The following is a 25,253-nucleotide window of genomic DNA, read 5'->3' as shown; positions in this document are numbered from 1 at the left end:
CGTTGTGTTGAGTTGTCTAAGTTGCGATGAGGCCACTAATCATGAGCTGTGAGGTGCTACGTTGCAGGGTCCTGCACCGATTTGCATTGTGCTGCATCAGTTCTAATGAGACCGCCTGACATGATCTGCGAGGGGCTGTGAATCAATGTCCTGCATCTAGTTGCGTTAAGCTGCATCATTTTCGATGAGGATGTCGATCAGAAGCTGCTAGCTGCTAGGTGCTGCAATGCAGGTTCCTGCATCGAGTTTCATCGATTTTGTGCAAACTCTCATTTGGGCAAAGACGAGTACACTCTGATGCCAGCCAGGGGTCCAGGATCTGGGGGTGGGGACACGTCTTTGGGATCAGTATTCACTCGAGCAGGCACCAGCAGCAGGGCACAGGCACGTCCAGTTGAGTCTAGTCCGCTGGGCAAATACAGGACAGAACTCTGGAGCTTATTGTGTCCCTTTAGCTCACACAGGAGACCAGCCAGCTAGCACTTGGAGTCACTCTGTGGTCCCGGGTTCAAGGAGCAGGCCCAGGATTCCTTCCTTAGGCAGCAGGGTAGTACTTCCACCAGCAGGGCAGCAGAGCAGTCCTTCTTGTGAGTCTTCCACAAGTCCAGGGGTGATCTGATAAGTGGTTTCAAGAAGTAAAATATATATACCGGGTGTCAGACTTTGAGGTTGGGAGACTCCCTATACTAATACTACCCCCACCTCTGGTTCTGGAAAGTTCTTTCCTTCCTTTGCCAAGGCTACAAATAATCTCGGGTAAAAAGACTGGTGTCAAGATCCTTTGTGTGTGTGCTGGGTGCAGCCCTTTGAAATTTAAGTGGGGCAGGAAACACTCCGTCTTAACTACCATGGCAGAATGGCGCATCCTGCCAGCTCCTAGTCCACTTTTGTTTCACTGTCTGAAAGGAATACACAAAGGCCAACAACTAAGATAATCTCATTGATGTTGTACCGGATACTGGCAGAAGGCACAAATGGTTAGGACAAGAAAATCAAAACTTTCTAAAAGTGGCATTTTCAGAATTATGACTTAAAATCCGATTTTACCATTAAAGATGATTGTCTGATAGAGACATCTAGCCACAGATTCCTTACCTTTGAACTTCAGGTGTCGGGGGCGTGGTCTGGCCACGTAGGAAGATGGCCGCCTGCTAAGTGAGCTCCGCCGAGGGACGGACCCCGACGAGCTTTTATGACTTGCCTGCTGGAGCGGGACGTCCTTTCCCTCATGGCAGTGTTCCGGGACTCGTGAGGATTCCAGCGGTGTTCTTCTTCTCTGGGGAGCGGCTCCTATTCCCATGATAGCGAAGTGACGGTGAGGCGGCCGGCTCCCACAGCGTACGCCTCGGCATTCGCGCGCTTTTGTGGCCGCGCCTCTCTTCAGCCAAGGCGGCGCCTGAACTACCACAGGGCCGCGCCTCCTTCATATCAGGGCCGCGCCTCCTCAGACGCTTCAGAAACGCTGCAAGCTGCTTCTTCACCACTCTATTGCCAATGTGAGCAGTCAACAGCGCCCTCCTCAGGTTCCTTTTATATTACCATTCCTCAGCAGCTGCAATTAATGCTTTTTCCATGGGGAAAAGACACCTCGACAGAAATGACAAGAACCTAAAAGTCTGGCACGCTGGTTCTTTCATGACAACATTTAATTACTTTTAATATTTGTCATTACATATGGAAACCAGCAATTACTATTATTTGAAGGGGCAGACATAATACTACTGTCAGATTTACATGCAGCAGTACTGATCCATTTCGTCCCCTCACCAGTTGGTTTTCCACCTTTTGTTTAACTGCTCTCTAGACCACAAGTGTCCTTTGGGTCAGATTGACTTGACCTTCTCCGTTTGACTACTTTTATTCTCTGCCTTATTCTCCTAAAATGGTACCTTACCAATTACACTAGTCCAAAGAGAAGCAGACGGAGGAAAATATTAACGACTGAACTCACATTTACAGTTACTATTTTCTATTGTGCGCTTTGTTTTTCTCTGCAACCATCTACTGTCTTTACATGCTCTGCTTATGAGGTAGTTTACGTACGCAAAAATTGGTTACTCTGATATTTCATTGATTTTGTGACATATTATTCGCCTTTCTATGGCAATGTTGTCATAATTTTCCGATTTCAGGAGTTACCTGTCTGCTGTTAGTATTGGTTATTTTATTGCTACGTACACCTTATTGCCTCATCGTTATTTGCTATATTCCCGGCTTCATCATTGCCTCATATTTCAATATCTCCTCCATTCGCTACTGCAGACCCCCATTGAAAAGGTAAACGGTCATGTCTAACAGTAGAAATGGTAGTCGTGGACCTAAACAACCACTTTTCACTGATGTGATAAAACAACCCTCTCCTGTGGCAGTTAAAGGTAATGGTTCTGCGTCATCTCCTTCATCGCAAGCTGCATTGCCTCAGAGTGACAAATCCTTATCTGACACTATGCAACGTATTTTGCAAGAACTTTCTGGGGTCAATCGGCGATTAGAGGGTCTGGATATTGCCATGACTTCATTGACAGCAGAAACTAAGTCTATCAGGGCAGAACTTTCTACTTTTCATTCCAGGATTGATGTCATTGACTCTAAAATAATGGACATAGAGGGTCGTCTGGATTCTGTTCAGGGTTCAGAACAAGACTTACTTTTCCTACACAGCAAGATCATCGATTTGGAAGATCGCAGTCGTAGGGACAATATCCGTTTTTTTGGTTTTCCTGAAAATGTTGAGAAGCAAGACATGAAGTCCTTTCTTTGTGATGCCCTTCCCACTCTGACTGGACTCTCTTTTACTCCTCCTCTTGAGCTCCAACGTGCTCACAGATTGGGTCCGCCACGTTCTGGCTCTTCTGCAAGACCTAGACCTATCATTGCTTGCTTCCTTAGACATGAACAAACCAGACAGATTCTATCATTGGCTCGTACTCATGGTTCCTTCCTGTTTCAGGGTCATACCATCCATATGGCTGCTGATTTCTCTAAAGAAACGAATGAACGAAGAAAGGCATTTCTTTCCATGCGACCCCAATTGCGTCAAATGGACATCAAATATGGTTTATTTGAGCCTGCGCGTTTTCGTATTACTAGGAATGGAGAATCCAAAGACTTTTATGATCCTGCACTTCTACAACAGTTTCTGAATGACATCAGGTCCGAAGATATGGAAACGCAGTCTTCTTCTTATGCTCAACCCTCTCAGTCCAACTCCTCATCTCTGAATCCTTTATCGTCTCAATCACACACCTCTTCTGAATCTAGACAACGTGGCAGAGATTTCACTCGTCTGTCTCGCTCTCAGGATGGCAAGGATTCAGCTCTACGTTCTGTCTCTTCTCACACCAATACACAGCAAAGGGACAAGTCCAGATCGCCTCTTAAGACACCCTCTGATGCTGACTGAACTCTTTTCAATGCTTTAATGTTTAATTGCTTTTTCTTACCCTATAAGTCTATAGCATTGTTTATTATTCATAATGCTTTCACTGTTCATTTAGCTCAACCAGCTTTTAACGCATGGTATAATAAGATTTATTCTCTTTAGTATTCTTTATAGTACTCTGTGCTCTATTGTTCTTCTATATTTACTACTACTATGTGGTTTACTCTTAAAAATCCCTCTGAGGCCGACTGAATTCCTTTTTGTGTTCTACTGATTTTCTTTTTTCGTGAGTTGATGGCCGCCCATGTTGTTGATATTGTTCTGCTTCATGCTTTGTCCACTGACACTCCCTAACACTGCATGATGGGTCTAGATCGCCTCTTAAGACGCCATTTGATGCTGACTGAATTCTTTTAATGTTGGAATGCTTTATTACTTTTTCTTCTTTTAAAAGTTTATAGCAGTGTTTATTGTTCATAATGCTTTTGTTGCTCGCTTAGCTCACTGAGATTTTACTGCATGGTGTTGTTGTTCTTATATGTTGCTTCATGCTCTATTGTTATTTTCTACTCGCTACAGATCTTTCTGCATGGTATATTAGATTCACTCTCCTTAGTGTCCTATATGGTATTCTGTACCTTATTGTTCTTCTATATTTACTAATAATATGTGATTTAATTATTTCAGGTTTTGCTTATTATATACTATAAGACTGTTCCCCATCCCACAAGAGATCTTTCTCCTCCTGTTCACTCCCCTAGTTATGGTGTTGTTATTCTTGCTACGCCTCTCATCATTTGTTTCATGTATTCATTATTTCGGTTGATGTTCTTTGTTTTACTGTTTTCTTGGTTTAAAATTGTGTTTGATCATTTTTCTTTGTTTCTTCTCTGTTGCATGACTTTCCGGGGGGTTTTTCCCTCCTTTTCCTCTACTTTCTATCTCTTTCCCTCTTTTTTAATGACAATGTTGGTATGTCCCTCATTCCTGTTTGTATCTTATCTCCCCTTTGCTTTGTCCTTCTTGCTTCTTTTCACTCTTTTCATGTCCTTCCCATGTCATTTTTAGGACCCTGGGGGTTTTGAAGTGTTGGTTATCCTTCTTATTACATTCCGTGACAGACTCCTGTGGAGACGTTCAGGAGTTGGTCCAGACTTTTATGATGATATTTTATTCTCTTCTGCTTTATGTATTTCATGTTACAATTTATCCTATAGGTCCCCATTCTTCTTTCCTTGGAGGGGGTCTGGTTCCCCCCGGCGTTGCTCTAAGTGTACCCAGACCCGTAGTTAACAGTCCAGGTTGCTCTTCTCTCCTACTGTTCTTACTTAATTTTCCTTTTCTTTTTCCTTCTTTTCTTCTTCTTTTTCCCTCCCAGAGTACCATTTCTCCTTTTTCTCTCTACTTTTCCTCATTTATTGTTAACTTAATCCTATTATTATGCCTTCTATCCATCCATTGTCTGTGGTTTCTTGGAATGTTCACGGCCTCACCCACTACATAAAACGTAAGAAAGTTCTTTCCTATTTACATTCTAAGCATGTGGATGTGGCTCTATTGCAGGAGACTCATTTGGATGATATTGAGTCTAGTAAGCTCAGCAGAGATTGGGTGGGTAAAGTCATCCATAGTTCAGTCTCTAAACCTGATCCCACCAATCCTAACCCTATTCGTAAATGCGGAGTCGCCATTCTATTTCGGAAGTCACTTCCTTTCACAATTTTAAAGACATGGTCGGATCCGGAAGGTCGTTATGTTTTTGTTAAGTTGAAACTTGGTAATTCCTTCCTCTGTCTTGGTTCTGTATACGCTCCGCTTGGTTCCAAAAAACAATTTTTCCTTCGACTAAATCGTCTTCTTACGGAAATCAATGCTTCTCAATTTCTCATTGGTGGTGATTGGAATTTAGCACTGGATCCTGCTCTTGACAGAACAGGTTGCATTGACACTATCAACGCTTCTGACAGAGCCATTTTAGGGGACATCCTTGCTGACACTGGTCTTGTTGACCACTGGAGACTAAGTCATCCACAGGATAAAGAATATACGTTTTTTTCTTCTACCCACGGTATGTTTTCGCGTCTTGATTACTTTCTTCTTTCGCAAGATTCAGTCCGACTGGTTACTGATTCTAAGATTTTAGAAGCAGCTATTTCTGATCATTCTCCTGTCCTTTTGTCTCTAGATTTGGGTCTTATGAATCCGGGGCGCAAATCGTGGCGTTTGAATATCAACAAATATAAAACACCAGCGGGTAAACTTCTTTTGCAATCCCACTTACGTGATTACCTTCTCAATAATGCAGACTCGGTTTCCTCTAAACGAACGGTTTGGGCAGCTGCTAAGGCAACCATTAGAGGCCAAATTATGCGAGACGCTGCTCTTAATAATAAAAAGAACGCTGCCAAGCAGACTGAACTAGAAAACGATATTCGCCGACTCTCTCAATTATATATTTCGCAACCATCTCTACAAAACCGAAAGTTATTAGAACAAGCGCGTATGTCTCTCAATACTCTTTTTACCTCTAAGGCGGAATACGCCTTACAAAAAATGAAGGGCCGTCATTATGAACAAGGAGAAAAAGCTGGTCGGTTATTGGCTGCGCAGTTGCGCCAGAGAGAGGCCGCTATGGCGATTCCAGCAATAAGATCAAGTGGTGGGGATATTCTTACTCGACCACAAGAGATAGTTGAGGAATTCGCCTCATTTTATAGGTCTCTATACTCCCCAGGCACTCAGGTAGATAGGATAGTGATGTCTAAATTTCTGGATGACGTTCATCTTCCACGGCTCTCCGATGATGGCAGGGCTCTACTTGAGGGAACTATCACGAAGGAGGAAATTTCTTCAGCCATATCTTCCTTACCGTACCATAAAGCTCCGGGAGATGATGGTTTCCCTCCTGAATTTTTTAAATGGACTGGTCAGAGTATGCTTGATACCCTTCATGCTGCCTTTGAGGAAGCCGTGGAGGAGTCTTCTCTTGGTTCTATCTCTAATAAAGCCATCATAGCAGTCTTACCAAAACCTGGCAAGGATCCTCTATTATGTAGTAGTTATCGCCCTATATCCCTTTTAAATTCTGATGTTAAGATTCTTGCCAGCATCCTAGCATCACGACTCCGCAGGGTTTTGCCTTCCTTAATTCATAATTACCAAGTAGGTTTTGTTCCCGGTCGTTCCTCCCGCAATCATTTACGTACTCTCTCCCATGCCCTATGGTCCGCTAAAAATTTTGCAGATGATGCCCTCCTTCTTTCTTTAGATGCTGAAAAAGCATTTGATCGTATTGAGTGGGACTATCTCTTTACCATAATGCAAAAATTTGGATTAGGTGATCAGTTCATAGCCAAAGTACGACTACTTTACGATAGGCCATCTGCCCAAGTTAACTGTGGAGGTTTTCTCTCTACTCCATTTCCTATTCGGCGGGGTACCCGTCAAGGTTGTCCACTCTCCCCTCTTCTTTTCCTTTTGGCTATGGAACCTCTGGCTGCTGCAATTCGTCAATCGGCTGATGTGGTGGGTGTTCCTCTTCCAATTGGTTATTCGAAAATTTATTTATATGCGGACGATATTCTTCTTACACTTACTAATCTTCCGCGATCTCTCCCTGCTCTCCTCCGTGTCATTGATGATTTTTCTTCTTTTTCTGGCTATAAGATAAACTGGGACAAAAGCGAAGCCTTACCTATGTCCCTTGGTACTACCAAAGATGCAATCTCTGGTTTTCCATTTCACTGGCAACCTTCTCGGCTTAAGTATTTAGGAATACTCCTCAATAGGGGATTGGATAACGTTGTCATGGACAATTTAACTCCCTTGATTGCGCAAATGCAAAGGGACTTCGAGAAATGGAAAGCCCTGGGTTTATCCCTTTGGGGACGGGTCCAGGCGATTAAGATGGTCACCTTACCGCGTTTTCTTTATGTTCTGGGTATGCTTCCTTTGACTATTCCTTTGGCTACTCTTCGGTCCATTGATTCCAAAATTAATTTTTTTATATGGGGTACAGTTAAACCGCGTCTCACCTTAGCAAAATTAAAATCCCACCAATTGCAGGGAGGTTTGGGTCTTCCCTCTATCGAGCACTATTCCCTTGCCCTTCATCTTTCTCATCTTTCTTTCTTTTTACCTAAGTCTAAGGACGTCCCTCAATGGGTGCCACTTGAACGCCATTTATTGGCTTCTGGCCCTGGTTTATCCCTTTTATATGGCAAGGGTTCCAGTTCTCTTGACCCCAAAAATCCTATCCTATCCGCCATGTTTAAGTCTTGACAAAAAAAATAACTGTCTCCTTAAATCTAATTCGCGGCTTCACTTTCATGCTCCTATATGGTCTAATTCGGCTATTCGAGTTCGAGGTCGAACTGTATCCTGGCCTTTATGGCAGGACGCTGGTATTCATTCCCTGGAACAACTGTTCCATGGTGACGATTTTAAATCCTTTTCCCAACTAAATGAGGAATTTCATTTACCGCCCACTCAATCCTGTAAATATTCTCATCTTCAGCAAGCTATCACAAAACATCTAAGTTGCCCACCTGAACTATTGTCCGCTTCTCCTATTTTATCTTACTTGAATTCATGGGGAACTTTTAAGGGTGTTACTTCTGGTCTCTATAAGACTTTTTTGCACCCTTTATTTTCGCATCCCCTTTCGAAAGCTCTTCAATTGAAATGGCAAACACGCCTCTCGGTGACATGCTCAGATACTCAATGGGATCTCATTTTGGAAGGATTACATAAGGGTGTTCGTGAAGCTCGCCTTAAATTTTGTATTTTTAAAATTCTTCATGAGTGGCACTGGTCTCCGGTCAAATTACATCATGCTAAGTTACTTTCGCATTCTTTGTGTTGGAGGTGTTCTGCTTCCGGCTGTGACATAACGCACATTATATGTGAGTGCCCTCGTACCAGATCATTTTGGCTTTTTGTACGCAACACTTTGGCTCATTCTATGTCATTGCCCTTACCCTTTACCTCTGCAAACATAATTCTACATGACTTTCGTGGCCTTTCCAAGTTTACTAAACCACAGACCCGTCTCCTCCATACTGCTTTAGCCACGGCAAAAATGTGTATATTGCGTCACTGGAAATCTCCCTTACCTCCTTCTCAGGAGGAATGGTTGGTGGCAATGATACAAACTGCCTCTTATGAACGTATAATTTACAGTCTACAGGACCAAGCTTCCATTTTTCTGCAAGTGTGGTCCCCATTCCTGGAGACCACAGTGGATGATAACTCTGTCTCTACTTCTTCTTCTTCTACGACTACTCTTCCTTCTTAAATTCACCTTCCTTGTAACATGCTTACTTTCTCTTCCTTCTCTCTTTTCCGCTTCCCATCGTTTTTCTTGTTTCCATCTCTTTTCACAACTAGTTTGTTACACTGGGGCTTCCTTTCTCTTTCTTTTTCTTTTTATTTCTTTTTCCTTTTTTCCTTTCTTTCTCTTCTCTTTCTTTTCTTTTCTTTTTTACCCTGAATTTCGCCTTATGAATACTAGAGGATGTGTTGTTTTATACCTCCTTTGTTATATTTTATGAATGATTTCCTCATTTATACTGTGATTCATTACTTCCTATGCATATGTGTCTGCATTTGTGACTTATTTGAAATTTTCTTAATAAACAATTTCAACACAAAAAAAAAAAAAAAAAAAAAAGAACTTCAGGTGTCAGGCTGGATCCGGAAGATTTTTCTTAGCAGTACACCTGCATCGTCGTAACATCCGCATCGTCAATATAACCGCCACTGCGGTGTGCTGACGTTAGTTCTATTCTTTTCGTGCCAGCCATCGCCAATTCGTTGAAGAGAGCTACCCCCTGTCATTTTTTAACAGACATTTTTCGACTTTTTTTAACTTCATTGGTGTGTTAGGAGTCATGTCGAGCCAGAAGAATTCGGGGTTCAAGCCGTGTGGTGCCTGTCATGCGCAATGTCGGTCACAACCCCCATTTAGTTTGTCTCTGGTACCTGTACTGCGACCACGACTCCAAGTCATGCTCTGACTGCCGGGCCATTGCGCCGAAGGCTTTAAGGGAGCGGTCCCTAAAGCTTCTCGCTGCCTGACGTCCTGCACCACGGACGTCGCCTCGTCGGTCTCGAGACCGGTCCAGGTCTCGGTCAAGAGGAAGGTTCGAGCACCACTCCGGTGAATCGAAGTCCTTTTCGTCGAAGTCAGGTAGGACGCCCCACAAAAAGCACAAGAAGTCAAAGCACGCTTTGATTTTGCCTACATTTGAGGCCCAGCTCAGCGGAGCGGATACCTGGGTCGGCTCCGTGTTTCCCTCACATTTCCTGGGGCCGGGAGCAACCCCCATCCAGCTGAAAGAGTTTTATGATGCAGGTGCGCCTTTAGGCCCTGCAGGCTCAGAAGACGGAGGCAGCTCCTGACACGGCCTCCGATTGGACCCATTCCCAGGTCAGGACCGAGGCTGGTCGCACCTCCACAGCGACCTTCCCTGACATTGTGTCTGGCGCCAAGGTCCTCAGCACCGCCGGTGCCCAGCGGCACCGCCTCCCCGATCGTCATTCCCAACAAAACTGAACCAGTTGGGCGTACTCCAACGCCAAGACTGGCGCCGATGGAGCCATACTGCTCCATGCCGTTCACCCTGCCCTATTCTGAAGGGTTAGGAATGGAGGAAGAGGATTGGAAGGAGGAGCAGATGTGGACTGGTACGAGAAGCTGGGTGATGCCAGTGGTTTGGACACCTCCCCAGACTCTGCATGCTTTCCCCTCCTACCCTGGCTACGGAGGAGGGAGCATCTTTTTGCCATGGTAGTGCGTAGGGCTGCTCCTTGACCGGCAGCTTCCTACAGTGGCAGTCAAGACTAACGTCTTGACAGAGGTCCTGCAGCCTGGGGTCTGTAGCTCGGAATCCCTACTGCCTTTCAACAAGGCCTTAATAGACGTCCTTCTGGGAACCTGGTCCAGGCCCAGTACGGGCCCCTGTGAATAGGACGATCGACTGCCGCCATTGCCCGGCACCGGGCGACACACTTTTTCTCACCAACCACCCCACCCCCCAAAGCTTAGTGGTCTAGGCTTCCACTTCTTGTGGCGCTTTCCCTTCTGACCCCCCGTACAGGGAATCCAAGAAACTGGAGAACTTCAGAAAGAAAATGTTTTCTACCGCCAGTCTGGCATTGCGGTCGGTAAACACTGCATGCCTTTTGGGCTGTTACTCCCATTCGATATGGGATACGGTTGCGCAGTTGATGCCCAGAGTCTCGGAGGAGGACCGGGCTCCTCTCTCCCAAGCTATCTCAGACAGGAGAGACAAAGCTAAGTTCGCCATCACATGTGGCTTGGACACGATGGACTCTCTAGGCAGACCGATTTACACGACAGTGGCCGTTCGTCGCCCGCCTGGTTGAGAACGTCTGATTTTTCAGGGGATTTCCAGGCTAACCTCAAGGACATGCCCTTGGATGGCTCACATCTTCCCGGAGACAAGGTGGATGCTGCCCTTGAGCGCTTCAAAGACGTGCAGGCCACGGCCAAGTCTTTGGGCCTCACCACAACCCCTAGGGCCTCATCCGCTTTTTGCTCCTTTCATGGCTACGGATGGGGCTATCAGTCGTGCCAACCCTATTCTGGCCAGAAGACCCTGCAAAATCAGAAACCCCTGCCGGGTTGTGGACGTGGTTCACCTCGACCCTGTGGATTGGGAAACCAAAAGTCGAGCAAAGCCATGATCCCCTCCTCCACTGCAAAACCTTCCGAGTCCGATCACTCTCGGCCAGTCAGTGGCAGAGTACGCTATCATCTCCACAACTGGTGGAACATTGCATCAAACAGGTGGTTGAGTTGCAAATATTCCAAAGGGGCAATTCATTCTCCTTCGAGACTGCTCCTCCATCTATGCCTTCAGTGTACGATCAGCTGACGGAGGATCACTTTGCTTTACTCCGCGAGGAAGTCAAGGTTCTCTTGGCCAAGGGAGCCATAGAGGGGGTTCATGGGCCCGAAGTAGGCAGTGGTTGCTATTCCCGCTACCTTCTGGTCCCAAAGAAGGACGGAGTCCGTCGTCCTGTCCTAGACATCAGAGCCCTCAATTACTTCCTCAAAAAGGAGAAATTCAAGATGCTCACTCTTGCTCATGTCCTGTCTGCCTTGGACTCAGGAGACTGGATAGTAGCACTGGACTTGCAGGATGCTTATATTCATATTCCCATCCTGCCTGCCCATCGTCTCTACCTGCTCTTCACGGTGGGCCCGAGCACTTTCAATTTGCGGTGCTCCCCTTTGTCCTCACCAGCGCCCCTCAGGTGTTCACAAAGGAGATGGTGGTGGTCGCAGCCCATCTGCGGAGATCAGACGTTCAAGTCTTCCCCTATCTCGATGGCTGGTTGTTGAAGGCGGGATAGCCCAAAGCAGGCTACGGCGAACCTTTTGCATTTACTGGGGTTCACCTTCAATGTGACGAAGTCACCCCTGACTCCCTCTCAGATGCTCCCTTTTATTGGAGCGATTCTGGACACGGTGCAGTTTCGGGCCTATCCTCCTGAATGGCGAGGTCAGGAAATTCAGTCGGACTCCGAGACTGTTGGGACTCATGGCCTCTTGCATCCTGCTAGTGACCCATGCACAGTGGCACATGCGGGCTCTGCAGTGGGACCTTAAGTTCCAATGGGCACAGCATCAAGGAAATCTCACCAACCTGGTTCAGATTTCAGAGGGCACAGCGAGGGACTTTCAGTGGTGGCTAACAGAACGCGATTGGTTCAAGGGTAGACCCCCTCTCTTCCCTCCCCAGATCTCACAGTACTGACAGATGCGTCCCTTCTGGGAAGGGGCGGCCATCTGGGGCAAGTGGAGATCAGAGGACTCTGGTCACTAGCAGAAGCCAAGCTCCATATCAACCTCTTGGAGCTTCGGGCAATCCGATTGGCACTGAAAGCCTTTTTGATGCCAATAAAGGGAAGGCTCGTACAGGTGTTCACGGACAACACCACCGCCATGTGGTACTGCAACAAACAGGGCAGGTTGGGGTCGTGGACTCTTTGGCAAGAGGCCCTGGGTCTCTGGACTTGGCTGGAACAACAGGGCATTTCCCTGGTGATTCAACACATGGCCGGTTCTCTGAACGCCAGGCCAGACAAGCTCAGCCGATGGTACCTTGCAGATCATGAATGATGTCTCCATCCGGAGGTGGTACAAGGTCTCTTCCAAGAATGAGGAGGGCCTTGGTTGGATCTGTGCGCCTCTGTCGAGAATGCGCAATTTCAGCAGTTTTGCACATTGGAGTTTCCAAGGTGGCTTTCGCTCCGATACGATTTTCGTCTTGAGTGGAGCTCAGGCCTCCTGTATGCCTATTCACCAGTATCACTCCTGCCCAGAGTTCTAGAAAAGATCAGAAATGACTAGGCCAAAGTCGTTCTAGTGGCTCCGGACTGGGCATGGAGAGACTGGTATACCGAGCGGTTTAGCATGTGTATGGGTCTTCTGATCAGGCTACCTCTTAAGGAGCATCTTCTGAAGCAGCAATAGAGCAGGGTACAGCACTCGAACTCACAACGCTTTGCCTTCATGCTTGGAGTTTGAGCAGCAACAGTTGACAGATATTGACCTTCTGAACAAAGTCTGCAATCTTATCTTGGCAGCCAGGTGTCCTTTCACCTTGACGGTATATGCCTGCCTTTGGGAGAAAGTTTGTGGCCTGATGTACAGATAAGCCAGTTGACCTGCTTTCTGCACCCCTTTCCTAGGTTCTTCTGTTTCTTCTTACTCTAGCCCTTCTAGACTCTGCTTTGGCCTCCTTAAAAGGCTACTTTTCTTCCATCTCAGCATTTCTGCAGTTTGCCAGATCAGCCATCCCTGTCAGAGTCCCCTATTGTATATAGGTTTTTGAAAGGTTTCTAGCACATGTTCTCACCTTCACTCTTTATTATGCCTCAGTGGGACATTAATTAAGTCCTAACCTTTCTCATTTGGGCTCCTTTTGAGCCATGACACAACTGCACTATCAGGCCCCTCACTCTAAAAAAGCAGCATTTCTAGTGGCAATAGCATCTATCAGGGTCAGTGAGCTACATTTTTTGTCATCTCAGCCTCTGTACCTTACCATCTGCCCAGACAAGCTGGTCCTAGGGACTAGGACATCCTTCCTACCAAAGGTGGCCACTGTCTTCTATGTAGGCCAATCCATCACCTTGCCTACATTTTACAATCCACTGAAGAAGAGGAGAGACTCCAATGTCTGGACTCAAAAAAAGGATTGTTGCTCTACCTTGACCACACGAAGAGTTCCGGTTGACAATCAACTCATTGTGGGGTACATCGGAGTTAAAAAAGGAAAGGCAATGCAGAAACAGACCATCTCATGGTGAATAGTGCACTGCAGCTAGAAGTCTCTATCAGATTAACAAGTTACTTACCTTCGGTAACACCTTATCTGGTAGAACCTCTATCTAGCCCAGATTCCTTACTGACCCATCCATCCTCCCAGCTCCACGTACGAATAAGGGTGAAGGGCTATTTCCCTTTTAAGGGCCCAAGTTTCATTCACCGGTGGTCAGTGTTCTACTCAGCCTTTCATCCTTCTGAGGTCGATAAAATGAGTACCATTGAGTTAGGTAACAATAAGCATATGTTATTTAGAGCCAAGATTCCCTTGAGTGAATGTGCTCTTTACAAATGCACATGTTATGTAATGTGTGTTATGTAGCAGCAAGGTAGGTTTCTGCACCAAAGCCTGTGCAATCTACACCTTCATACATGGAGACTGAGATGTGGCAGTTAACGGCATTCAGTCTTCCTCCTGAGGTTGTGGATGTTATCCGTGCTGCTTGGACTTCTACAAAGTCTACTTACTGCAGGTGCTGGGACAAATTTGTGGACTGGTGCGAAGAGCGCAACAATGACCCATTGCAGGCCACACAGATGGATGTTTTATTGTTTGATTTGTCTTTGACCTGGAGAGAAATTGCAGTGGGCACCATTAAAGGTTATTTGTCTGACCTTTCAGCTATTTTGATTTTGCCAGACAAACTGTCCTTGTTTAAATCACCTGTTGTAATGAGATTTACAAAAGGTTGAACCCACATTTCCTCCAAAGCCATTCGTGATGCCACAGTGGGATCTAAATGTTATCCTGACTTCAACCTTCTGGTTGACTCACAGCTGCTATGCCTATGTCCACCCTGACTCAGTCTCTCCACCAGTGTAGTCTTACTTATCTTAGAAAACACTCTTTCTGGTGGATACTTTATCTAACCACAGATTCCTCACTGCCACTTCCGTCTCTCTGTTCTGTGGAATTGTCTCTTTTTCCACCTGAAAAGGTCCCAAATTCGAGATCTGCACATTGGTACCTCTGATTGGTTGTGCTCCGCATCTGAGGTCGCGGACAGAGTCAGAAAAGAAACTGATGTCAGCTTGCAGTGGTGGCACTTATATGCATCTCCGCTCCATCACTTCTGAGCTGGAACCGAGTCACTACAGAGTCAAACTGCAGCATCTGTCGGCATGCAGAAGTACTGTTGTGAAAGCTTTCCGGATCCAGCCTGGCATCTGGTGGATATTCTTAAGGTGGAAAATCTGAAGTTAGACAGTGTATCCTCCAGAAAGAGCTTCACCGATGGTAACTAACTTGTTCAACATGGCTATTCCTGTTTTCGCTTACTCACAAATTATATGACTCAGCATAGAGATAGAACAGCAGATGAGGGAGAGGTGTGGCCCAGCGGCCAGGGTGGCTGACTGCAGAGCACAGGGCTCACGGTGCGGTTCCCGGCGGCAGCTCTGCCCACCACCCTTGGACTTTGGGCAATAGCTCGCTTAATGTCCCCGACGGCCTCAGCATCCTGAGACCCTTAGGGGTGATTAGTTCACACTTTACAAATACCGGTTAATTATTATTAGTATGATAATGACTACCCATGTATTTCAACTTACCAAAATTAGGTTTTACAAGTGTATCTTCTGCTGCTGTTTGATTTGAATCTATTTTTATTGTTTTTCCAAGCACTTGCATCACTTTGTTGCTGTTTGGAGTTCTTTGTAGAGGAGATGAAGGAGGAATTACAACAGAGTCTACTGGTCAGGCAGATGACACAGTAGGTCAGCCTTTATAGTCATGAGGTGTATCCTCTAGTGCGATGGGTCATGTCAGTGTCTGGGTTACTGGGGTGTCGTATGCAGGATAATTGAAGCTTTTGCGCTAGGTACCTAGGAGTTTTGAAATGCAGCGCTTTGTGGAACAGAACGGCAATCTTTAACTGAATTCGAGCTTCGTAGGGAAACCAATTGAGAGATTTTAGGACTGGGGAAATGTGCTCATTTCGTTTGGTACCTGTGACCAGTCTGGTTGCAGCGTTCAGTGGTGCCCTTAGTGGAGCCAGGGTGTATTTGGGAAGGCCACAGAGCGTAGCGCTGCCGTAGTCTAACCTCGGCAAGACCAGTGCTTGGACCACCTTTTTGAAATCCTTTTATAGAAGGAATGGTTGGATATTTCTAAGTGTCCTCATCAAGTGATTAGATTCCTGGCATACTGTATTGCGCAATGTAATGACTCTAAAAGCATGGTGAGGACTCTCAATGAGGTTGGCTATTTCTCACAATGCATTTAGGGTCATTAAATTGTGCGATTCTAAAAAAGATTCAACACCAGCATTTTTTTTGTGCTTCTCCCATTTCCACTATTGAGAGTTTGCAATTTACCTAGAGGTGCACAATGCAGCAGCACTCCGAATGGGGTTTGATAATCTAACATGCTCCACAGATTGTCTCTAGTTATTCTCAATTTGTTGACCTCTGCCTTCGTACCAATGCGATCTTATCAAGGAAAGAAACCCATATGTACTCGGTCATGAACTTCGAGTGGGGCAGCACTCGACAGCCTCACCACAGTATTAAGTGTGTCATTTCGAGCATGGGGTGCCCGTTCTTCACCATAACCACGGACAAGTAGGAAGCGGGGTTTCCGTGTCCTTGCATCCACAATGGCTAATGCAACTCTCTGCACAAAATGGAACTAGCCATTCGAACAGGAGACTTCTCCAGCAACTTCCTGGAATAGTTGACTAGACTCTTTTAGTGAAGATCCTCACATAGGAAATCTGGGTGATTTTGATGAGGACAAAGTGGGGACTGCATCTTTCAAAGACTTGGCCCTAATATGTGTAAATTTACAAATCAGCCGTCAGACAACTGAGTGTATTTTGTATCAAAGCGTTTTAAAGCACAAACCGTAGGCAACATTTACTACAATTAAACTGTTTTAATAATGTAGAATAAGTAAAAAAGAAATTGGGAATATTCTTCCAAATTACGCAAAATAGCATGTGTACCAGAACATTATTTTTTTTAATAACAAATAAAGGAATTTTCAGTTCATAATTCCGCAGAAAACCATTTTAAGTGGAAGTGTCATTGAAAGGAAGTGTCTGATATGAGCTTTGTGATTTTTTTTACTTCCAATTTGGAGCCCACTGATAATGACAAATCTTACTCTAATGGACCCATCCGAGAATTTCGACTTTAGCGGAAGGTAGAAAAATGCTGCTCAAAGGGATTGCTGTGAAGTCGAGTTTATTGTTTTACATTTAAATACTAATAAGGAGACATAGAAAAGAACATTGTGGTATTGCTTTAAAGTGAAGCATAAGCTCCTGAAATCTATGGTGTCTTTTCTCAATTGAGGCCAGGTCTGTTTACATAGTCCCACTGGCACGAGTAAATTCTTAGCAGCGCCTTTATTCCAGCCCTGGGTGCAACATCCATTGGTCAGATGCAGTGCCTGGCCGCGTGCTGATCCACGTGCTTTAGTGTCCATAGGATGGCTTTTCTGGCACACATTTTCAGAACTGTTCTTTGTCGACGTTTCCACATCTTAAAAGGGCTGAGTGCCAAGTCTTTTTTTTATGTTTTACCTTGAATTTCCCCATTATTACAAATGACTGCATTCACATAAGAATACATCTACTATGTGGTGGCAAGAAAAGTTGGCGACAAGCTCCCCTGGCATCTTTTTGAAGAAATGTAATTTGCAGGGCAAAATCTTCTGTCTCGCCCTTCCAAAGAGGCCAGCAGCAGCAATCTACTGGCAGTGGAGACTACTTGCCCCTAACTTGGAAAAGAAGCAGCTCACGCAGAGCCCCCTGAAAATAAAAAATGCTTTTTTTTGTATATAATTGGGGTTGGGGTGCTATGGTTGGGGTCAAATACTGTGCAGTGGGATGGAATTGGGTGTGGGCTGGGGTGGAAAGGCCATATGCCATGGTTCTGGGCAGGGGAGTCGGATGTTGGGCAGGGTGGTATTGTGAATTGAGTTTTTACACCCATCATCTTGCGATGGGTGGTGTCCATTGACCGTCGTGCTCTCGGGACGAGTCTTGCAGTCATTGCATAGGGGGCAAAGCCTCGAGCATCTTCCTGAACTGGGAGAGATTTTCAATCTGATGGAGGGGGCTGCAAAAGACTCTGAGCGAGGCTTGCATGGCAAATAAGCCACACCAAGGTAGGAATCGCAATTTATTTGTGACAGTTCACTTGTATTAATTAGGCAGACTACACTCAACGTGCAAGGCCATGCAACACCACATGGACAACACGAAAGCATAGTATCAACAAGAAATCCATGGCTGGGTAGGACAACACTCTACTGTGAGCAGCAAACCCTGCACACATCACACAACAGACCGCATCACACCAACATCATGAAACAGATGATGAACATGGGTGTTATATAAGAAGAATACCACGCCCGCAGATCAGGATAGTGACCTGGGTTAGAAAGTAATGTACAGCCCACGTGATGGTTTGCAAAAAGTGCCTGACCGATTGAGTTGCATGAGGTGGCACAAGCTGGGTTTTGGTGCATAATGCAGTTCTAGTGGCCCGGACAGTCACTCCAAAACCAGCAATGTTCCTGGGAGTTCATGTCAGGAAAAGTCATTGTCATGCACGCTATTGTTAGAATGTAAGGAAGATGAGAGGATTATGAAGTTAAATATATATATTTTTAACCTAAAAGTTCCAAGTGCTCTTTCAATCATTGTTCTTCTCAGAGATGCGCCACACACTGCCGCAGTGATGAGCGATCCCTCGCTCAAATGTACGATGGCGCTATCCAGCAAATGTTCAAGGAGAAGAGTCCAACTGGCACCCCACTAGCAACAATCAAACACAAATGTAATTGTGTTCTAAAATGAGTGCCAGATGCCTTGGCAGAGCATGGACTACCTCCGCGCCTGCACCTGCAGAGGACTGTGCATCCTCCACCTGCACACGTCGCCAATTACAGTGGGCGCAGGACTTGGCACTGCACTGGGTTCTACTTACTTGAAAAATAACATTTGGCTGTACCATCCAGGCCGTAATAAATGATTTCTGGGCTGGTTCTCCATCTCGTGTCCGCAGCACCCACCGCGTTCAAGATAGGCGCATGCCAGGCCTATATCAGTGTGAACAGTAAGTTGGGGTTGTTGATGCCATCCTAGACAGCTTTGGCAAAAAGGAACCGCTGTGCAAACATGATGCTACAATAATACACATATACAAACGTGGTACATTGTGAGCACGAAACACAGCTAGCACAACCCTTAGTAAGGCAAGACAACACCCGGGCACTCAAAAGATTCCCTCTGCTGCATTACTGGGTTGTATGTGGTTAGGATTTATGAATGTGGTTTTAGGGCACTGTTCGGCAAGACCTATCATCACTTACAAATGGTATGTTTAGAAAGACACATGGTATTTTCAAGTCACCAACACTTAGACAATCTGCCCCATAGATTCATGTCCACGTAGATCACAGGAAATTACGTATGTTGCACCATTCCAGCGTGAGCCATGGCGCCTCATATAATGCCATGTGAAGCGGTTAGCTGAAAGGGATGGATTGAACATACTGTTTGTCAGTAAGATATCTTGGTTGGGAGATAAACTGGTCTTTAAAATGCTGTGGCGCTGCTTCACGTTCTTGTAATCCGATGTGTCTCTGTTCCAGGCTAGTTCAGTTCTTCATACAGATTGGAAGCAAGAACAACGGTCCTTCCTGCAACAGACCGAGGACCAGGAATGAAGGTAAAAGGATCTTTCCATGGACATGTTGACTCTGTCTCTTTGTGGGGTTTGCTGCTGCGTGAGTGATTTGCTGATGTGTTCGGTGGATTTGTCAGGGTTCATGATTATTTTTCCTTGTTGCGATGTCAGCCTTAAACACACTCACTGAGACAAACGCACCAATCATTATATCAATATTTGGGAACGATAATATATGTGAATTATAGTGGACGGGGACTTGCTTAATGAAATAAATTCATTAGATGGAAAGCAGTGGCTGGAATCAAATGTTTGCTGAAGCTTCCAGCCTTGAGTAACTGCCCTATTAACCATTATATCTTGGATTAAGTGGAACCTCCAGTGTGCAGAGATTTCCCTTTGAAAGGACAGGAGGTTCGAACCCTTTCTTCTTGCTGGCACCTGCATGCTGTGTGCCTGTCGCTCTTACCTGGGACCTTGCAGGTTAGATTCAAGTTGACCATACAACATATGAACATTTGCAGCTTAGCGTGTCTCTTCCTACAGTGTTGGTGGCCGCACCTGCTGTCATAGGCACTTCACCAAGTCTCCAAAAGATGTCTCGAAATTGAATGATGATGTTTGAGTTGTGTGCCCATCAGTATTGCATCAGGTATAGGTGTGCTGGAGAACACGACCTGGCGACAACTGACATTGGTCTGTGACTCTGTGCAGAGCACAGATTGCCTCTTCTTGAAGAGCGCAGCTTGACCCTTACTTTAGTACATCCAGGCTTGCTGTCGGCTGCCTGGAGCACCACAGAGCCAGCTTCAAGGGCTTAGACGAGCACCACCTGCAAAACGTCAATTAATCAAAATCAGAGTCAATGTGTGCTGCTTCAGGCAGACAACCTGGGTTTGTAGTGCAAAAACAAGTTGCTGGACAGAATACAGAACAATTTCATACATTCACCCCAGTACAGAGATCTGGGCCTAAATTCATCGTTTTTTTGCTCACCACACCACCCCAGTTCAGACATGGCCATATGCAAATCAGCCTTGACCCTGTGCCTCATGGGAACAGTCCAGCCCGAACTGCCAAGCCATGTCTTCATTGGACCGGAATCAAGCATCCTAGGACCGGTTTCTGGCTATCAGCCGTCTTCAGTCAGGATAGCTTGACTCCAGTGGCGTGGAGAGCACGGGACCCACATCTGAGCATAACCGTCCCACTCGGGGTGACAAATGCAAAAACAACAGTTGATGGACAGAATGCAGAACAATGTCCTACATTCACCCCAGTACAGAGATCTCACCCCAAGTGGGACGGGTATGCTCAGACGTGAGTCCCGTGCTCTCCATGCCACTGGAATCAAGCTATACAGGCTGATGAGGGCTGAAAGCCCGAAACCGGTCCGTGGATGCTTGTTTCCAGTCCAAAGAGGACCTGGCTTGGCAGTTCGGGCTGGACTGTTCCCATGGGGCACATGGTCAAGACTGATTTGCATATGGCTGGGTTAAAACTGGAATGGCATAGTGAGCAAAAAAATGATGGATTTAGGCCCATTGTTCTGCATTCTGTCCATCAACTGTTGTTTTTGCATTTGGGTTTGTAGTGCGGCAAAGGTGATGAAACTCACACCCTTGCAAAGCTACTGCATCTAAGTTGAAAATTGTACTGCTCGTTGTTGTATTTCCACAAGTCAAAATTGGGCTGTTTCAAGAAGGCTTTTCAAAATGTTAAGAGATAAGTCCCATTTTATACCTATTAATTCTCTGTAGTAAGTAAAGCAATCGAGAGCTATTGATGCCTCATGAGGCGCATGCCTGTGAGCTGTCCTACGCCTTCTGAGGAATGTACGCCTTGTTTGGTTGAGCTGTGTGGTTTTCATGGCCTGAGCTACACTTCCTTGTTATTCGACTTGTGATGTCGATTGTCAATATGATATCTGCAAATGAGGGGTGGCAAAGATCAGACTGGCCTGATGTAGGCAGAAAACACCTTTGTTACTTTGTTCTGCAGTCAGTAGGAATGTGCAGCCTCCGTTCTAGATAGAGATTACATTGCATAAGGGTGCTGCAGATGTTCATATTATTGAAACATTATTGAGCAGAAGTAATAAGGAGATGTTTAAGCTATTTCCAGCAAAGTTCAGACATTTTCAAATGCCTGTACTTTCCCCAGAGAGGGATACCTCACAAATACTGGTGCACAGGTGGTATATGTAATCATAGCCTGTGTCAGGATGACACAGTTTGCTATTGTTAGTCATATATTGGTGCGTGAAAACATAGGCTGAAACACTGCAAGAGAGCCGGAAGCTCTTGGTTTTTTAGTTGGGCAAAATAAATCAGATTATAAGGCCACCATTTTGAGCCTATGCAGTGCTAACATCACTGGGACTCCAAGCAAATATGTTCGAGACCTCAAAAAGAAGTGGAGATTTAGTTCAACAGGCTCTTCTAAGGTAAACAAAAATAGTTGTAATAGTTAAGTACTCCAGTCTCTTTATTTCGATTATTGAATTGGGAAAACTCTCTGCATATAGTCGAACTGTTTTGAAATTGTGGTATTGTAATTCATGTATCCTTTATGTGTTTTAGAATGAAATCATAATCCAAGACATCCCTACCGCCTTTTCTTATGTTTTCTGTTTTATCTCTTGGGACATCTTTTCGATACTTGAATAGATTAAACAACCTTAAACACCAACTAAATCAATTCAACAGTGATGTAATGGCACACACGTATATCCACGAGTGTTCATTAGCCAAAAGATCCCACATACATCCAGCAGCACAGCACTGGTATGCCAGATAGAGGGTTCAGACTTTGGGCCACATGTATCAATATTAGGAACTGCGATTACCTAATTACGATTTTCTGTGAATCACAGTTAGGTGATCGCTATTCCTAATGTAGGAAACTCCATGAGATTCACTTAGAGATTCCTAAGGGGGTGCGACCCATTAGGAATGCTAAAGTCACGGGGATGGTGGCCGGCTGGGGTCAGCAGACCACCATGTCCATGATTGCTTTTAAATAAAGCAACTCTTTTTTTTAAATGTGCAGCTCGGTTTCCGTACAGGAAAGCGGTTTGAGTTTAAAAGAAAAAAATAAGTTTTCTTTTCATTTTTTAAGAGCAGGCAGTGGTCTGTGGGATCACTGCCTGCTGTTAAAAATGCTTACGCTACCATTCACAAAGGGAAAGGGGTCCCTTGGGGGCCCCTTCCCATTTGCGAATGGGTTACCATCAGGTTGAATCTGATGGTAAACTGTGAATGTTTTGCAACCGGTAGTTGGTTGCAAAACATTCATACATACTGTTACGGTTGGGTATTTGGAAGGGGCGCCCTAAACACGCCCCTTCCAAATACCAAATTGCTAACCCATTTTGCGATTCAGTAACAGGTTACCAAATCGCAAAATCGAGGTTAGTACATTGGAAAAGCCTTTTTTGCATTCGCAAACGGGCCGATTCGGCCTGTTTGCGAACGCAAAATAACTTGATACATGTAGGCCTTATGTTCCCATGGGCAAACGGCAGTTTGATTGTGTAAGAGATGTGTAAGCAGTTGAGAAATACCATCCCGAAGACCTCTCTGACTACATAATCACACACACAGCTCGTTCAACATGGCGTCAACACCAAGCCAGAGACGTACCGGAACGTAATACACAGAACACTACCACAGTATGACACGGTCTGCAATGGAAAGCCAGGAATTGCATGCCGGTGCACCCAGACAGTCCACAGTGCTACGACGCTATAATACTGGCAGGCTATACATTATACCACTGCTTTAATTTATACTTTAATACACCACCCATTCTGCAAAGTAGTAAAACGTATTATGAGCTCTTCTCTTTGAAGCAGGAACTCGCACCACATTCTCTATTTGTATTACAATCGTCTGTTGTTCTTCTTTTCAGTTCATGGAATTATTTCTAAATTTGTTATAATTGATACACAGGAGTCATTGTTCAGTTTTCAAACGACAACGGCATCAGCTGGAACCTGTTGAGGGAACTGGACTTCATGTCTTTCTCCGAGCCCCAGATCGTTTCCATAGAACTTCCTCGCGACGCCAAAACCTCGGCCACCGCCTTCAGATGGTGGCAGCCACTGCACGGTAAGGCAGCCATTGGGGCTTTGCTTTTTCCCCCCAGGAGTGTCCTGTTTAGGCACAGAGATGGTAGGATATGTAGCAGGAAACTAAATGCAGTAATCCTTTGCTTTGGGGTGCAGTCCCTTGGACAAACAGATGACATTTCTTGGGTTTTAAGGACACAGAGGTTTATTTCGAAAGGGAAAACATCAAATGGAAACGCCACAACATGCCCGCCCACCCATCTGTCCTTCAGAAGGACTGTTTTGGTGCATTGCCTGACCTACGATGGGAGGTCAAAAGTAGCTAGCATGTGCGCGAGGCAAATTGACTTTTTACCACTCTACTTGACCCCATCCTGGCAAGTGACATTGAGGGCAGATTTGCCTGTTTTCTGTAAATGTTTTTTTCATTTGAAAATGTGCGGTTGAAAGACAGCACATTTTACATCAAAAATCACATATATGCCTAATTGTAAATAAGCCTGCATGTGTTTTTTTTGTGTTTTTTTTGTCCTCATCTCACCTTTCAAGCCTCTGTGGGTCTTACGAAGCCGCTCTTACTATCAGTGGACCTCCCGGCCTACCGCACTCGCTTGGGTCACCCGACCGATCCCTTTTGTGAGGGAACTTGGTGTAATCATTGGACCATTTATATTAATCTTAAATTCCGGACCCAACTCACAAAAGGATGCCAGATGTTTAATGGCTTATCTTCCAACCCCTCGTATTCCAGTCGAGCCATAGTGAATGAAGCCTTGAGCCAGTCCTCCCTTTTTGGTGGCAGGGGATCTTTCCATTTCCTGCAGATTTCTCTACGAGCTAACAATACCAAATAGATTAATAGACCTCTCTTTATCTGTGAAGCCTTCTGGCAAAATCGGCCATCGTCCCCAAAAAAGACCAATGACAGGTTGATATCGATATCGGTTTTAAAAATATCTCGAATAGAGTCACCCACCTCTTTCCAAAAAATTACCAATTCTGGACACTCTAAGAAAACATGTAGATCGTTGGCTAGGGGTAGCGAACATCTTGGACATTTAGGAGGTGGCGCTGGAGCAAACTTGGCAATCTTGGTGGGAGTGTAATAGTCTATTAATAACAAAAAAACTGATTCTTTTTCAAACAAGCGGGTTTGACATATTTATATAAAATATTTAATGAGGGCTCATATAGGGGCTCTATTGAGGGCCCAAGGGGGGTTTGATTTGACACCGTCCCTAACGAAGGTGTCTCAAGATCTTCAGCTTCCATTAAATGGTTGTACCACACTGAGATTTCCTTCTTTATTGGGAGGATGGATTGACACAGCCTTTCAACATCCCCATTCCCTCTTACTTCCCCTTTTTCTGCATCATACCATGACACTAGCTGTAAGTATTTGAATCTAGAAAACCCTGAACCGATCCTTGCTTTCAAATATTCCCAAGGGTGAATTCCTTAAGAATCCACCAACTCGGCCCTGGTAGTGATGCCCGCCCTCGTTATTGGCAACGCCAGACTGTCTCTAAGGCAGCCCGGTGTTCCGGGTGCATCCCAGACGGGGGCATTATCCGAATAGTAACCTATGCCCCAACTGTGTCTGACCCTATACCACAGCTCCAAAGCTGCCCTCAAAACCTTCAAACGTACCCAAGCCTGCATGTGGTGTGTGTGTGTGTGTGTGTATGTGTGTTCAAGAAAGTAGGGCCACAGCAGAATTTTAGAATCGGTCACTTGGAGAACTTCCAACCAGTTGTGTGTAAAAACAGTGATTACGTTGGAGGTATGTGAAATTTTAC

At 45.2% G+C, this 25,253-nt stretch overlaps 1 protein-coding gene across 1 annotated transcript in view; it reads left to right on the top strand.

Moving 5' to 3' along the window:
- The window catches only part of RELN (reelin), a 1,711,021-nt gene that overhangs the window by 1,299,217 nt on the left and 386,551 nt on the right, over positions 1-25,253 (top strand). The window contains exons 31-32 of the mRNA XM_078679027.1: positions 19,348-19,424; positions 23,336-23,494. Of these exons, the coding sequence (XP_078535153.1) occupies positions 19,348-19,424; positions 23,336-23,494 (236 nt within the window). The remainder of the gene's footprint in view (positions 1-19,347; positions 19,425-23,335; positions 23,495-25,253) is intronic.

This window comes from Lissotriton helveticus, chromosome 1_1 (assembly GCF_964261635.1).
Source record: "Lissotriton helveticus chromosome 1_1, aLisHel1.1, whole genome shotgun sequence".
In the NCBI taxonomy this organism is placed as follows: domain Eukaryota; kingdom Metazoa; phylum Chordata; class Amphibia; order Caudata; family Salamandridae; genus Lissotriton; species Lissotriton helveticus.
Note: the sequence above shows the minus strand (reverse complement) of the source record. Positions and strands in the feature narration are given on the sequence as shown.